The sequence below is a fragment of the Microtus oregoni genome, unplaced genomic scaffold (genome assembly GCF_018167655.1).
Source record: "Microtus oregoni isolate MIOR12 unplaced genomic scaffold, Mior012 000019F_ref0000042, whole genome shotgun sequence".
Classification (NCBI taxonomy): domain Eukaryota; kingdom Metazoa; phylum Chordata; class Mammalia; order Rodentia; family Cricetidae; genus Microtus; species Microtus oregoni.
The window spans coordinates 40542923-40560036 of record NW_024543078.1 but is presented as its reverse complement, the minus strand read 5'-3'; the positions used below and the strand labels follow the sequence as shown (position 1 = coordinate 40560036).

Below are 17114 nucleotides of genomic sequence, written 5' to 3'. Positions count from 1 at the left end.
ATCTTGACCATTCTTACAGGTGTAAGATGGAATCTCAGAGCTGTTTTGATTTGCATTTCTCTGATGACTAAGGATGTTGAACATTTCCGTAGGTGTCTTTCAGGCATTTGAGATTCCTCAGTTGAGAGTTCTTTGTACTCCATTTTTTATTGGATTATTTGTTCTTTTGATGTCAAGTGTCTTGAATTCTTTTGTGTATTTTGGAGATCAATCCTCTGTCCCATGGTTGGTGAAGATCTTTTCCCATTCTGAAGGCTGTCATTTTGTCTTGTTGACTAGGTCCTTTGCTTTACAGAAGCTTCTCAGTTTCAGGAGGTCCAATTTATTAACTGTTGCTCTCAGTGTCTATAATATTGGGGAAATCAAACTTTTTAAGACAAAGGCTTTGTAGGTCTGTGAGTCAATCCATGAACACTCACACACACCATCCTGTAGGACCCCTCCCCCGACCCTTGTGAAGGACCCTTTCCTTGACCTTTTTTGTTGGACTCTTTCCCTATTCCTTTCCAAGATAAAGTGTCCCCTTTCCTAGTCCCCCATTGGGTACAAAACCTCCTTCCCCCTTTTGCAGGGGCTAACACTGCCCAAGAGAGCAGTTCTGTCCCTGAGGAAGGATGATGTCATCACAAAGGTATTTCCTGAGCACCTAGGGACAGTCGGGGGAGCCTGTGTCGCTGAGATGACATGGATGGAGATGAAAAGCCCTATCCTGTCCTCCACTCTTGGGAGGCTGACTTCATCTCCACTGCACAGTCGAGGTGCTAACAGTTTGGATGGTGGCATCACTTGCTTTAATGCTCAGTCTGGTGGTGACATGGCTGAGACTTGGGGGTGGTCTGTGAGCCCAGGTGTAAGACACTTTGCAAAGTTGACAACTCTGAATGTAGACCAGAAAACATGCCCCTATTTACCCTGGGTGTTTACAGTGGTGCTCGATAAATGTTCTCCGGGGAACCCATATTGTCTGACTCTGTTAACAGTGTCCTGCCTGAAGACAGGGAGATTCTGGGGATCATGGCAGAAGGGGCCAGGACCAGGTGTGTGAGGCCCATGAAGCCAGAGCAGACAGTAGTTAGCACGCTGAGCCCTGAGACCCTGACCCTCCAGCCCTGTGATTTGTGTGTCTTGTTAAGTCATCTCAGCATCTTGGATTTTCCACCTGCACAGGTGGGGTCGGCTTCTAGGCACCGCCTGAGCTGCTCAGCTGCATAATCAACCAGAAGGGAGGTTTCTCCTACAGTCTCAATGACTTGAGACCCTCCCGCCCACTATCTCTCTGAACAGGTGCCCTGGAGTATGTGTGTATGGGGCAGGGGTAGGTTTGTTCTCTGGGCCATCCAGGCATCTATGTGACCTATCCCACAGTACCGATGACTGACCACTCTGCATCTCCATAGAGACAGCCGGTGTGTACTGTGATTCCCCCCACTAAGGGAAAGGGCCTGCTGTGGAGAGAGCCCACAAGCCACAGCAGAGCTGCAGGCCAAGCTGTCTCTCGCGCGGATCTGTGAGGTGATCACCATCGTGTGGCTGAAGGTCTGCTTAGGGTCACAGTCCAGTGCTCTGTCCACCACAGCCAACTTCAGTTCAGCTATTGTGCGAGCGGCACAACGAGGCACTGATGCCTGGGGTCCCTACTGCCCGTCCTTCCCACCATGTCCCAGCTGGCAGAGTCCCTGCTGTCCCAAGGGCCGAGACCTGGTAGCCAGTGTTGGGTTCCTCCCTATTTGATAGGGTCACATGTGTGTCACATAGGAAGCCCTCTTCTTTAGCCCTCCCACTATCACCTCCCCCACCACACACACAAACAGCACTCAGAGCAACAGGAAATAAGGCCAGTGTGGATGACAGTTTCCAGATGCCACAGGGAGAGGAGCCTCCATTCAGCACTCACACCCCAACTCACCAGTGTTCACCCCTCTCAGGGGCCACCACTCTGCCTGCCACACAAAGGGCTCAGCCTTGACTGTTCTATGTGGCCCAGACAAGCCGTAAAGCAGTGTGTCTTGAGTTCTGAGAATCACCGGGGAACATGCCATCGGAGGGAGGGTTGCAAAGACGAACAAGTAAAACAAAGATTCCCTGATGGGGGGCTATGGTGGCTAGAACAGTGTGCTGGACGTACTTGGCCTGACTTTTTCAGGGGAGCCCAGGACCATGTGGGTCCAGAGGGAATGCCTGTCTCATTTAAGGAGTCACTACCAAGTCCAAACACATGAAGATGGAGAAGAATCCCAAGTTATGGCAGTGAAGAAGGTGTCACGCAAGAGCAAAGGCCACGGAGCTAAGAACAGCACAGATTCCTGGAGGACTCTCATAGAGCCAGGAAGTAGAGAACTAGATCCTGGGGAGCCATAGCAGACACAGAGAGAGGGGACAGACCTGAGTTACAGTTCCCAGAAGGCTTCAGGCTTGACCAGAGCATGAGCCAGTCATGGGGACCTTAGTCTAGGCTTGTGGGAAGGAGATGCCTCAAAGATGAAGTCACTTGCTGCCAGTGCTGTGTCTGCACATAGCTATTGTGAGGGCCCCACAGTGACCCCAGTCAGAGTCCCGCAGGCAAGGGGCCCTCTCTGACAGGGCAGCCACAGCAGATGTGTGGCTGGAGCTTCCTGCCCACTGAACAGGAAAATTACAGGCCGGGGCTGACGGGGACCAGACCCTGCTGCTGCCGGTGCAGTCTGCTGGCAGGAGCAGTTGGCCCTTGCGCCACAGCCTATGGAGTTTGTCACTGACCACATCATGCTAGGGCGCATAGGGTCAATGGGGCACTGGGTCTGAAACTCCAAGTGCCACCAAGATGTCCCTGGGGATAACTGTGGTAGCAGCACTCCTGTGACTACTCTGAGTGTCTATTCCACACAGCATGCGAACTCAGTTGACTGAACACACATAGGTTCACACTCCAGCCCCAGCCACCCTACAAGTTTCACTGGAGTCTCTTGTCAGCTCTGCCTCTCCCCACCTGGCCCAGTCTCACAGTCAGCCTCAGAGTGCGGGCCAGATGGTACACCTTCTCAACATGCCCCTGTCACCCTCTTCCAGGAAAAGTAGGCATTCAGCCAATGCTCCATGGGCTTAGCATGGGGCTGTTCACCCTCCTCCTCCCCTCACAAAAGAAAAAAAAAAACCCTGGCTAGGCCTGAGAAGAATCCTGCAGCCACTTGGGACAAGCCTGCCCAACCCTTGGCTTTGGGGTAGGAGTGTGAGTCCTGGGAGCCAGCGTGGCCCTCCACTGACCCTCAGTGAAGCAGAGGCTCCACCTCTTTGTCCTCAGTTCCCTATGTTCTGGCCTGCAGAATAAAGCAAGCAGGGCAGGGCAGGGCAGGGCAGGGCAGGGGGGTGTCAAGTCCATTCCCCCTCTCCCTGACACAAGCAGTGCACACCTCTGACCGCTGAGTGACTGTGGGCAGAGGCCTCAGGTACAGCAAGCTTTGCCCACTCTGAGCTCCCACTTCAGCTTCTGGCTCCACAGACTCAGGTCTGGGTTGGACTTTGACCATTGTCACTGGGCATGCGAGAGGCCCAGCACGCTGGCAGGGGCAGAAGAAGGAAGAGTCACAAGCTGAGTAGAGCAGCGCATGCGAAGGAGGGGGAAAGGAAGGGAGGGGAGGAGGCAGATGACATCATCCACACTGGGACATTGTAACCCAACATGTGAGAGCGCCTAAGTTTTACCGAAGAGAGGCATGCTTGGTTCACAGTTCTGGAGGCTAGAGCATCAGAAATGTGGCGGTGGTGTTTGACGGTGTCTGCCGAGGCCTTGTGCTATGTAGTGGTGCAGCACCGGGTATGATGTGGTGAGACAGAGGAAACTGCTGGCTCAGGACTCGCTTCCATTCGGAAGGCCACTAATGCCATCTGAGGGTCCCATCCCCGTGACAGCATCTATTCCTGGTCACCTCTCAAAGGCCCAGCCTCCTCATCCAATCTGACTTTAGGGATGACGTTTCTGACTGGTGACGTTTAGAAGGGCAGTCAGAATGCTGCAAAAGGACCGAGCAAATGCAGTAATGAGCTGGCCATCTCGTGGTCAGCACAGAGACATCTTTCTTTGGGTCACTGGTTCAACTTTTGTGAAACTCTACAATTACCCCAGAATGAAAATCCCAGAACACAGTGGCATCACTGGGGAAGGTGCAGTGGGGGGCAACAGGGGTTGCACACAGCCTTTGGATGTGGCGGAGAAGATGAGGCGGCTTGGGGAGAGGACAGCCACGTAGCATGGCCAGCACCAGCTCTCCCATCCCAGGAGAGGCGGTGGTGTGAAGGCTGCAACTTCTGCAGCCACATAGAGCAGGTGTGGGAGGGGTCAGGGCTGAGGCAGAAGGGTCTGGGGGAAGATGAGTCTCTGAATGACACCAGTGAATCAGAGGACAGAGGTGGATGTGTGTTCAGAATGGGGAGAGTTGGAGACCCGTGGTGCTGGCCAAACAGCTCTCTCGGCTTCTGTTTCCTATCTGAGGGCATGTGCAGCCCCGTATTCTCTCCACCATTGCAGGTATGGGAGCAACTGCAGTCCATCACCAGGCAGGTGGGGTGGGTTGTGCACACACGGGAACACTATCGGGCCCCAAAGCGGGGAAATCTGTCATAGGTAACAATATAGAAGAACCTAGACAACTGATCTGGGCACAGGAGGGCAAGGATAGTGTGATGTCACTCATAGGGGATCTAAGAAAGCTGGTGTCACTGCAGCAGAGAACAGAAGATGCTCACAGGGCCCAGGGAAGGGGAGGCAGGGAACGAAACACTGCTGGTCAAAGGACCCAGTGTTCAGACAGACAGAAGGTGTGGTCCTGAGACCTTCCACCCTGGGAATCATAGCCAGCAGTAGCTTCCAAATGCCCAGCTGTGGTTTCCAAGGTCTTATCAGAAAACAACGGGGAATGAGGCAATGACTATGTTAACACACCATTCACCCGGAAGGAAGCATTGCCTGTACGCTGCAGTGAACAGTGGTGGTTTGCTGATCAAACACAGGACTAAGCCTGGCACGTTGGCTCACACCTATAACCGCACGGCCCCTGAAGCACAAGCACTGCCAAGCTTGAGGCCAGCCTGTGACTCAATAATAATAATAATAATAATAATTTCTTTTTTAACTGCTATCTTCCCTGCTCAGTTGGCTGCTGACAGATCTGGGAATGCAAGTAGAGTTCAGTTGTGTGCCCACGGGTAAGTGTACCAATACACAGCACCCCATGGTCGCATAGACGGCCTTTGTCAAACTCAGTGGGTCATGGGACAAAAAGACATGAATGTGGAAAAGGGAGCTGTAGGAGGAGGGAGGTTGAGAGGGGTGGAAGAGCGATAAGGGAGGATGGGGCTAAAAGTAATCGGAATGCATCATATTAATATACGAAATTGTCAGAACAAATTTAACTAGTAGAAAATTAACAAGATCAACACTGAAAATAATGATTTTTAAATAAAGGGCATATAGGCCAGGGAGAAAGTAATGTGGTCAGGCCCCAGCTGAGCAGCCCCGGAGAGTGGGGCTTTAGAGGGATAAAGGAGCAGAGAGGTTGCCACGGAATGATGCTGAGAGGAAGGCAGTAGACAGGCTGTCAGGCTGGTGACCACTGGCAATTGGTGGCTCCTCCTTGCCTGTCCTGTAGCAGTGATTTGGGAAGGCAGATAGAGAGCAACTGCTCAGAGTTCTCCAGAGTGGAAGGGAGAGGAGGAGAGAGAAGAGAACTTGCAAGAACTTGCTAGAAGCCTACACACTGAAGTCTGAGCCACCCAAGGAAGGATGAACATAGGCTGTCTGGGAACCCAGGGTCAAAGTGGAGGAGGGACAGGACAGGCCTGGAGCATCCCAGAAGTGAACCTATTAGAACAGGTATAGAGGGACAGGGAGCAGGTGGCAGGAAGCAGAGAAGGAGCCAAGACCACCCAGTGGGAAAAGAATAATGTCAGCTCAAGGGCGCTGGAGAAGCCAGATGTCTGCATACAAACAAATGAGGCCAGGCCCCTTACCTCACTTCACACAACCTTGTTCAAGACGAATGGCGAACCCAAAAGCAAGAACTAAAGCCAGGATGCCTCTAAAGACACCGAAGAGAGACGTTGTGATCATGGCTGAAAAAATGACAAGGCTCAACAGATAGCTCAAAGCTCTCCTGAGTGCTGGGAATAAATGCCCGTGTCACCACACTTACCAATGAATATGCAGAGACATCTCTGCCAGACAGAGACACAAGTGACCAAGGACACACAGAAGACATGTGATATTGCCCGCTCCTTGGAAAACATAAATCAAAACCATGGGGAGACCCCACGTCACAGCTACTAGAATGGCAACAGAAGTTTTTTGTTTATAAAACTTTTTTCCATAAAAAAGTCTTTTTTTTTTAAATGGAAAATACCAAAAGTCGTTGAGGGTTTGGAGTAAATGCAGCTTTGTGGTTTTGGGTGGAAAGTGGTACCGATATGGAAAAGCCTAGTGCTCCTTAAACGGCCAAGCATGACACCACTACAAGGCTTAGTCATTCTGTTCCTAGGTATACTCTCGAGAGACTCAAGACTATATGCTCACGTAAGACTTCAGACAGGAATGTTCATGACAGCATTTTTTTTTCATGATAACTGAAAAGTGAGGGGAAAATCCATGCGTTGGCAGAAGACTGTACAAACATGTGTGGTCTAACCATGCAATGGAATATTATCTAGTCATGCTAAGGGAGAGAGAAGACTGATTCATGCTGCCGTGCTGATGAACCTTGACTCGTGATGTTCAGGGAGAGGAGGCAGACGGAAGACCACAACTCATATGATCCTATTCATGGGGGAAGCACAGAGCAGCTAACTTCACAGAGATGAAAATGTTCTAAAACTCATTGTAATGATAGATGTATATTTCTATGAAGATGGCAAAAACTGATCAGCCACACACTTTAAAAGGGGGAGTTGTATATGCAAGTAGGTAGATGTGTTTCAAGGGTTAAATGCTTAACCAGGGATGGGATTAGAGAAATGGGGGAAAGGATGGATGGGGAGGGTTAACCAAAACTAAGAAGATATGTGAAATCCATATGGAAATTCACCACACTAAAAGCTCATCTTTAAAAGCCGGGCGTTGGTGGTGCACGCCTTTAATCCCAGCACTCGGGAGGCAGAGGCAGGTGGATCTCTGTGAGTTCTAGGCCAGCCTGGTCTACAAGAGCTAGTTCCAGGACAGGAACCAAAAGCTACGGAGAAACCCTGTCTCAAAAAAACAAAAACAAAAAAAAAAACACCTCATCTTTAAAAATGCTCTTTTTTTAAATAAAATATTTATTATGTATATAGTATTCTGGGCACCAGATCTCATTATAGATGGGTGTGATCCATCATGTGGTTGCTGGGAATTGAACTCAGGACCTCCGGAACAGCAGTCAGTTCCTTAACCTCTGAGCCATCTCTCCAGCCCTAAAAATGCTCTTAAATAAATTCAAATGGAGGTACCCTGCATAGGTGGACAATGGTGCTCCTAGAAGACACAGATTATTAAATTAAAATCTCAGTGACAGATATGGGATGCCTCCCTATGAGCTGTTAGTCAGGGAGGCTGCAGAGGCTCCCCAAACAGCATGGGCTGTTGCCATTGTTCTTGACTTCCCACCATAACCAAATGATAAGACCCTATTGCTGGAGACACCACACACACTGGGCATAGGATACAAAAAAATAAACCTGGAACTGACTAGAAAACTTCCTCCTTGCTGTCTAGTTTTCAGAATGCTACAGGGTACTGTGCAGACTGCTGGGGGAGGAGAGACATTGGTGGTCTTACCCCTGCAACCACCCCTGCATGCTGCAATACTGACCTGTCAGACAAGGTGTGCCCACAGGCACAATATCGGCACGACTATTATGGGATTTACCAGCTGTTTCTGATAGAATCTGAAGCCTGTTCCATAAGAAGGAATTCAGGCCTGATACTGCAAACTTGATCAAAAGTCCTTGGCTGAGGCATTCATAGACCCTCGGTTGTTTTGCTGAATGGACATATTGTAAAACTTCCTTCTAAATATTTTTATATTTATAACCATAGGTTAGTGCAGCTCTCACCTTAATCGTAGGAGCTTCTTTTTGCGGTGGGCAGCAGTTCATATAGAGACTCATAATAATGAACCAGCCTGCCTCCATTTTAGGTTTGAAAGCCCTCTTACAGTAAAGACAAACTAGGCTCATTCCTATGTATGATTAAACCTGATCGTCAAGGATTGGGCTATGTCCCACATGTAACTTTAACTACAAATGATTCTGTACTGCCTGTTCCAGGAAATCACGTCTTTGTTTTAAAAAGTTGTAACGATTCTCTTGCAACCCTACCTTTGTTTCAAAAGGTTGTTATGACTACCTTGTTATGACCACCTTGCTATGTTCTGCTTCTGTAACCCCATCTATTTTTCCCACCAGCCTCCTCCACCTCTGGTTTGGAAACTCCCTACCCGGTGAGTTATAAAAACCTTGTCTTCCTCATGTCCAGTGCTGACCTCTTGAATGCCACCGTAGTGGGAGACAGCCCGTGTACACAAATAAAAACATTTGCTTCAATTAATTGCTTGCTTTAATTAATTTGGTCATGATGATTCGAGTCAACGGTCTGTCTCCTCACATCTTGGGGATTAACAATAACTGGTCAAAGATCATCAAATCCAGTCTTCACAGGGCTCCTAGAAACAGCTAGCTGCTGCTCCTGCCCTTCTCAGCACCCCCATGAGGGACTTCCCAAAGGAGGGGCTGGAGACAGTGCCTTGTATCATCACCCAAGCAGGGCCCACCCTGTGAGTCACTCACTAACATGGACTGAGGAACCTTATCACATGCCAGGTGTGGCCAGGGATGATCTTTGACGTCCCCCAAACCATGTAAGCTGTGACCTCATCTGATGATATCTGGGCTGTAGCAAGGGTAAGGTGCAAGGGTCTGGAAAGCCCAGGTTGGCCCTGCTGTTCTGCTATGACCTAGCAGGAGGGACAGTCTGGGGTGACCAAAAAGGAGGCAGACGCTGGCTGCAACCAGCTCCGTGCTGTTTCATGGTGAAGAGTTATGGCATATTGGGCAGGGAAACAAAGATTGATGAGACCAGATGGGTCAAGCCAGCCACCTACCATGACTCAAGAGAGAGCAGCAGGGGAGAGCCAGTCCAGAGACCACTCACACTGGTGGATGACAAAGTGCTTGTGCCTCCATCTTTCCTGAGAGTAGGAGGGGCTGCTCCTTCCCTGGCGGACCATGCAGAAGATGCCAGGGCCCTGGAGGTCAGAGGCCTGGGGTAGTGGGTCACTCAGACTGCAGAGACAGACCCGAGGTGTCCCTGCGACTGAATGAGACGCTATAAAGGGCTAGAGCAGCAGGGGGAGCCACTGCCCTGCCTTTGCAGACTCCCTGGAAGCTTCCAGAAGAACAAAGACAGAGCCCAGAACTACCTCCCTCCTAGAAGAGAAGCTACAGCTGGGGTTTTGCCTTAACTCCAAGCCTCAGTTTCCCTTTTGCACAGGGGACTAAAGCACTGTACACAGTCACAGTAAGGATCAGGTCAGGTGACCATTCAGGATGATGTGATTGAGAGGGGAAAAGATGGACTTGAGGCTTCAGACAAAATGGATGCAAGTGAAGCCCACTGTCTTTTCCCAGCCTCACTCCGAGGCGCCTGATAATCACTCACCTCTCAAGCAGGAAGGCTCGGGGAGCCAAATAACACATACAGAACAGCCTGCCAAGCAGCAGCCAGGACTTCTTATACACCGTGGAACATCCAAGCCACGAGCCTGAGACTCAGTTTTCACATTTGCACACGAAAAATCTGAAGCAAGGACTGGTCTACCCCTTTGCGGAGAGACAGCAACATCCCCTCCCCCCCTCCCGCCCGCCCTGACCACCACCACCATCTACGTGCTCATACCTGGAGCCCCACCTCCTCTCCCCAGACAATTCTGTCTGATGAGGCCACTCTGCTTCCTGGCCATTGGTCATTGCCTAGACCTCAAAACATGAGAGTTCCCAGGAACCAGAGTGCTCTTCAATCCTGTCTCCCCAGCCCTCCACCAACAGTTTTTCACAGACCCATAGAAGCAGAGGCGTCGCCACCCCACGCCACGCCACGCCACGCCGCACCGCACCACACCATGCCATGCCCTCCAGTGCTGCTGGGAAACTCCAGGCAGGTAGCAGATTCTTGACAGGACCCTCCACTCTGTTTTATTTTTCTTCTGAGTTGCAGACCAGGTTTTCCAGCCCCTGAGACTGTGTATTCAATCTAGGATCACCGATTGGGACAAGGGTGGGTGGGTGTGTGTCTGTTGGGTCCTCTGACTCCTGCAGTCTCCACTGCCAGGGACTTGACATCCCTGTGACCAGTGCACTCTGCGGCCTGGCCTGGGTCTGAAATAGCTTTCGGTGAATGCACAAGAAGGCACTGTGAGATGTGGGGGTGAGCTGATGTGGGGGTGAGCTGAGGCGTGGTGCTTCCTGCTCCTGCACTGCCTGGTACCTTGGTACTTCCAACCACCCAGAGGTGAGAGGTGCTCAGTCCTCCTTGTAGGAGAAGAAACTGAGGCACATCAGGCAGCAACCAGAGTTCTAGATCTGGGAGAGAGAATAGACCCCTAAGAGAAGGCAGATGCCCCCCCCCCCAAGCTGGGGGCATGCCCTCCAGTTGAAGATGAGAGGAGGGGGCACCCAGTTGTTTCCTAAGTATCTGTTGCAATGTCCCCAGGGGGAATGATGCAGACCAGGAGCAGTCTGGGTTTGGGGTCTTGCTGAGAGCTCTCCTGGTCAGGAGGGCAGAGGAGGGGAACCTCTATGGAGGAAGGCTGGGGACAGAATTCAGACTTGTTATGTCTCTGGGGTTGTAGTCAGATCCTTGGCTAGAACTGGGATTCTCCATGGCAGCTCCCATTCCCCAGGCCCTCACCATGGGCTAGCAGTCCTGTCACCCAAAATGCACGCCCCCACCAGGCAGGCCTGGAGCAGGAGGCGCCGGGTGGGTCCCCACCAGTCGGGGCGGGGTCCCGTGGGGCTGGGGCGGGGCTGACGGAGGGCAGGGCCGCCCCTTCCAGCGAGGGCGGGCGGCCTTGGCCTTTAAACGCCAGTGGACGGTCGGCAAAGGAGAGGTCCGGGTCAGTCCTCATACCATGTTCTTGCGCTCCCAGCCAGAGTGCGCCTGAGCCGCCCCGGCTTCGGTGTCCCCGCGGGTCTCGCGTTGCCGCCTTTTTACAATGCCGGCGCGCGCGCTGCTTCCCGCCTCGCTGGCCGCGCTGGCCACGCTGGCTGTATTGGCGCTGGCCCGGGAGCCCCCGACGGCGCCATGCCCTGCGCGCTGCGACGTGTCGCGCTGTCCGAGCCCGCGCTGCCCCGGGGGCTATGTGCCCGACCACTGCAATTGCTGCCTGGTGTGCGCTGCCAGCGAAGGCGAGCCCTGCGGTCGCCCCCTGGACTCGCCTTGCGGGGACAGTCTGGAGTGTGTGCGCGGTGTGTGCCGCTGCCGTTGGACCTACGCTGTGTGTGGCACGGATGGGCACACCTATGCCGACGTGTGCGCGCTGCAGGCTGCCAGCCGCCGTGCCCTGCAGATCTCCGGGACACCGGTGCGCCAACTGCAGAAGGGCGCCTGCCCCTCGGGTAAGGTCCATCAGAAATCCTAAGGCTTGTTTTGAGTAAACTGAGGCCCAAGGGGATTCTGCCCGCTCCCGGAGTACCACTGGGCAGCCTTTTAGGAACAGTTCAGACAATCCTCCAGCTTTCTAAATGGAGAGACTGAGGCCCAAGAGGTAAATGTTGTCCCCAATGACACAGAACAAGTTAGTATTGAAAACTAGTGTGGCAGCCTGGTAGTGTCTGGTGGGCTGTGGAGCTCTGGCCCAGAAACTCCTCTGTTTCTTTGAGTCCTCTACTGGTTTAGAAGGGAGCAAGTGATGAGCAGTCTTTTCTGGTCTTCAATTTCTGCTCTTTGAGTTTTATTTTCTTCTGTCTATAGCCAGGTGGTCTTAGGAGGGCAGTTTAGGGCTGCAGCCAGGATGTAACTCCCATCCTTGAGGCTACAAGGGTACAGTGTACAGGGGGAGAATCCTAGGTCAGCCTCCCCTGGTTGGCAGGTGGCTCTCGGCCATTTCTTACCTTACAATGGAACTCTGTACATTCAGGAAACTGCCAGAAAATATGCGTCTTGTCTGGGGCATTGTTTAGGATGCCAAGCTTTGCTCTTGGTGATGGGGACTCAGTGACTGATCCTTAATGCAGCTCAGCCAGCCCCAAGCTCATGCCAAATCAGACCCCTGTGTGTCCTTAGCCTGAGGTCAGAATGGGCTCTGCTGGTCATTCAGAGGACACCTGGGAACCAGACAGAGGGTCATGGGGCCACCTCTTGGGGAACAAGGCTGAGTTTTCTCTGTGCTGTGTGGAAGGCGTCCTGGAAAAACGCACTGGCATGAGCAGACCCTTGTGGGCGTGACTGTGACTGGACACACTGGACGGTGCCTGGAGCTCAAGCTGGATGGGGATGGGACTTGGTGGCTGTAAGCGTAGTGCCAGAGGCTGGCTTTGCCCTGTCAGACAAAGCTGTGTAGCCTTCTGAACACTCAGGTCCTGTGCCCCCAACAAGCTAGGGGGCTGAACATTCTTCCAGGGAGTAGGTATATAAGCCTGGAGGGGCTCTAGACAACCAGAGGTCAGAGAATGAGTGGCGGGCACTGCTCTTTCCTGGTAAGCATCTGCCTTCTCCCTAGGCTGGGTGACCACAGGTGTCCAGGCTGGAAAGTGTCATGTAGGATTGTATGGACCACATGGGTCAGCCATTTCTGGAGAGTTGGGAGGAGGATGTCCTTATCTTTTATGGTATTATAATGAAGTATGGGAGACTAGGCAGGTTATAATGAACAAACATTCATGTCTCAGAGTCTGGGACCTGGAAGCCCATGGTTGAGGCCCAGCCAGGCTCAGTAATATGGTGAGAGCTGTGATCCCTTAAAGGGGAGGTTACTGTATGTTCAAATGCCATGGTGGAGCAGAAGGCAAGGAGGTGGCGTGAGTGAGAGACCCAAAGGGGTGTGGCACCGTTTACAAAGGCCTTAGGCCCCATTCATAAGTGGGAGGATCGTATAAGGTCTACACCTAAATTTTGGAGGGGATTTAAGTTGGTATGGTTGGGATCACAGGCCACATGAGGGGCAGCAGCCCAGTGCTCTTTTTGGGTGGACACCCAGGGTGTGCTGGGTGCTGGTTCTGTGTGCCCATCTTGGCTCTTGCTGTCTGAGATGCAGATGGTTCAGGGTAGCCAGGTACCTGCCCCGTCTATTCTCCTTCCATCTTGGTTGTGTTTGGTGTACTCTTCCCACCCGGTCTCCCATGTGGCAGGCACTGGACTCTGGGCAGAGATGGGCAGGGATGGAGCGGGCTCTGTTCTTCACAGATTGAGCCATCTGTGAAAAATCCTTTCTGTGCTTTGCTGTCCCTTAACTGGTAACAGTGAATGGCATGAAGCAGATCTTGCTAGTGCACTTGAGACTTCTAGACCCTGGAAGGCACAGAGCAGGGAGAGAGGGGAAATTCAGCCTGGGGATCAGGCAGATATCCATCATGAAGAACGGCGGAAGTGGCTGAGAGTCTGTGGGTGCTGGCAGGATCCCGGGCTTCATAGACCCACATTGTTTCATTGTATTCTGGGTCCTCATCCATAAATGGTCTGATGACAGGCCTGGGAGAGACCCAGCGCAGCTCCAGTGCTACTTCCTCTACTGGGTGCACTATTGCTGTTGTACAATGAGGCCCCTAGGAGAGGTGCTAATTTGGGACAATGAACGGGGCTCACTGTCAAAGATGGGGCGGGTGGAGAGGCTTAGGCAGAGCAGAGACCAAGGTCTGGTCTAGAGTACTGGCCACCATCAAAGCTCAAGGTGCCAAGGAGCTGAAACCAGAGAGGGTGGTCCATTACAAGGGATGTTAACAAGCCAGGCTCTACTACCCATCCTCAAAGGACCAACCATAACAATGTGGCCACATCGGGAAGAGGAGCAAAGAGGCTCAGTGACAGCTCCCTAAGTCCGTCTAGGGATCCTGACATGAGATTTAGGTTTAAATAGAGGGACAGAGGTACATACAACCAAGCAGCTCTCTCCCATCGTTGACCCATCATCGTCTCTACTGCGGTCTCTCCTGCAAGGTGGCCTGATGCATCCCTCTTGCTGCCTGCAGCCTTCTCCTCCCAGCATGAGAGTCGTGGGGGATCCAATTTCTTAGGGTCCGTTGCCTCAGTAGTCAGAGGGGAGGGCCAAGTGTCCTTCAAAATGTCTTCATTCCAGTCAGGATAGCTACAACTAGACAGGGCCAGTGACCTTGAGCCTGACCTGGCTGGTCCAGGTTTGCTGCTTACTCCAGGGACATCATTCACAGAGGCACCCTGGGCTTCTCTGCCGCTATCTCCTGCGGCTCAGAAGCTCCACACACTAGAGCGAGTGCCGGGCTCACTCCATGCAGATGAAAGTTGGCCCAGGCAGCCTGGCTATCTCTAACTGGTCCTCCCAACTCAGCTGCCAGCTCCACCCCAGGACATTGATGTCTCAGCCTCTGTCACCACTGCACCTGTCATCGCCTCCTGTCTACTGTGTGTGTGGTCACTAATCAGCCTGACCACAAACCACAATGCCCAGATGCTCTGAGTTCATGAATGTCTTGGAGGCAGGGGGAGCGGGTGAGCCCCACTTGAGGGTGATGTCTGAGAGGGGGCCTCCTGGGGAACTGGGATCTCAGAATAGATTGGGTAGCAGAGGGAGACTGGCTTCTACCCTCCTGTATCACAAGACCCCCTCAGCTCCCCCCACAAGTACCTGTACCCTCAGGCCCTGTGTCTGCCACCTGACACACACACACACACACACACGCACGCACGCACGCACACACACACACACACACACGCACACACACACACACCTCCATCTTCTGCAACCTTCTCATCTTCTGGCCATCCTACTCTTTTTCCTCCTCCTACCTCAGGGCCTTTGCACACGTTCTGCTCACTGCCCACAGTTCCCTCCCGCATCCTTTTCTAGTAGGTTCCTCTTCCTGGCCTTTGATGTCCCAGCACCCCAGCAGCCTTCCCTACCACTGTGCCTCATGGCTCCGCCTATACCACCTGTCCATTGACCTGTCTGTTCTCTCTGCTTCTTGCTCACTCTGGGCCTCATGGTGGGGGTGGGTCCTGCACCTGGTTGCACACAGTAGGGGATGCTATATGAATGTCTGGGTCCATGGCTCCCTGTGGCTGTCCTGGTCCCTGTTAGATGGCTCCTGTAGGAATCACAGGAGTTTTTGGGTACCACCTGCATGTTAGAAAAGCATTCTCATCAGAAGGGTCCCTTTGCTAGGATGACCTGCTCTCGGGCTGGCTTCCTGGAGTCCATGTCCCACATCCAGCCCTCTTTGGAACTGGGTGGGGGTGGCTTGGGGCAGTTCCCATACAGCTTTAACCAGCAGCGTTTAATGTGCAAGACCCTGCTGGCCTCTCCTAGCCTGTTTATTTAAGAGCTTTGGGTGGCTTTTGTGTTCATTCTTCTTAGCAGCTTCTAGGGGCTCAGAGTTCAGCATCTGAGACTAACCAGGCAAGAAGATGCATCCTCTTTTGGCCCCTCTGCCTGCTGGGACAGCAGAATTGGACAGCCATGAGTGGGGGTTGGCAGGATGTCAGTGGCCTCATCCATGTATTTGATGATCCCATGATTGGATAGGATTGTGTGTCATGGCTGAGTACCAGGAGGAGCACCATGATCTGTGAGTCCAGAGGCTCTGTCAAATCCAGGTCCTTTCTTCATCTACCTCTAGGGCATGCAGAGGTGGCCATGCAGAGAAGCCGTGCAGGGATAATGCTGCCTAGACAGAGTGGCACTCACCTGCCTGCTGCCCCTAGTGTCCTACATCACCGAGAGTCTGTGTGTGCTCACTGGCCTGGAGGAGCTCTGGGCACGGTGAGGCAGAGTCTCCCTGGCAATGTCAACTACATGACAGGCCTGGGGCACCACAAGCTGTACCTGTATATTTGTGGCATCAGCATGGCCCATAAGCCACACCCTCCTCCAGCAGAAGCTCCGAGACCTGAATATCTAAGCCCTGACTGCTCAGTGGCCTCCCTTTCTGTCCCAGCTCCAGTCTCAGGCTCTTGCTCCCTGTGTCACTCACCTTTGCACTTGCAGTCCCTTTGCCAGCTATGCTGATCCCCCATTCCTCAAGGCCCAGGCCAGCAGGTCACCAACCCTACAGTCACACTTGGACCCTCACAGAGGGTTCTCTAAACCAGTGTTTTCCAACCCTCCTAATGCTGTGACCCTTTAGTACAGTTAGTACTTCACGTATGTTGTACCATATATATCATCCATATTATTTCATTGCTACTTCATAACTGTAATTTTGCTATTGGGATAAGTCATACTGTAAATGTCTAATACATTGTCCATGGGGGTCGCGACCCACAGGTTGAGAACCGCTGCTCTAGTGCATCCTCAGTGCTTGGGTACCCAGGCTAGGCTGGCCCTGTAGTGAGCAGCGAGAGTGGAGCACATAGCTTCAGCCTGGCCACAGCTTTCCTGTCTGGAGGGCTGATCAGCTCACTGCTTTTCCTTCTCCTAAAAGTTTCTCTGTCCCTAAGTGACCCATGGCCCCATGGCCACCAACATCAGCTTAAGATCCCTCTGTGGTTTCCAGGGACTCAGGCTGCTGTCCGTGGCCCTCAGACCCAGGTCCTGCCTAGGGAATGGCAGATGGGGAAAGCAATTGCCCAGCTTGGAGCACACATACCACACCCCACCTCTCCCTCATAGCTACAGCCCAGGGTACCAAGCCAGGTGCAAGGCATCAAGCCCAGCACACTGGGCACTGGGCACCAGGCCCTGAGTCGGGTTCACTAAGCTCTCTAATGCTGATAACCGTGGCTGCTTTATAGGTTGGGAAACAAGGCTTAGAGAAATCAGGTGGCCTGCCCAAGGCACACAGCCAGACCCCTAAACCTAGATACATCCCAGCTCTATGCTGCTCCTGGGCAGGGTATAACAGCTGGTTAGCTTCCAGGAAGGCCCAGCCTTGACCTGTCTCTGGCTTGGGGCCAGCCCAGCGCCTCTGGCTGTGAAATCCAGGCTCTG

General features: G+C 52.6%; 1 protein-coding gene across 2 annotated transcripts in view; it reads left to right on the top strand.

Moving 5' to 3' along the window:
• The first annotated feature begins 11098 nt into the window (after nucleotides 1-11098).
• The window catches only part of LOC121459434 (serine protease HTRA3), a 28933-nt gene continuing 22917 nt past the window's right edge, over nucleotides 11099-17114 (top strand). For both annotated transcript variants that reach the window (XM_041669197.1, XM_041669198.1), the window contains exon 1: nucleotides 11099-11613. In XM_041669197.1, coding sequence (XP_041525131.1) covers nucleotides 11211-11613 — 403 coding nt within the window. In that variant the 5' untranslated portion in view covers nucleotides 11099-11210. The remainder of the gene's footprint in view (nucleotides 11614-17114) is intronic.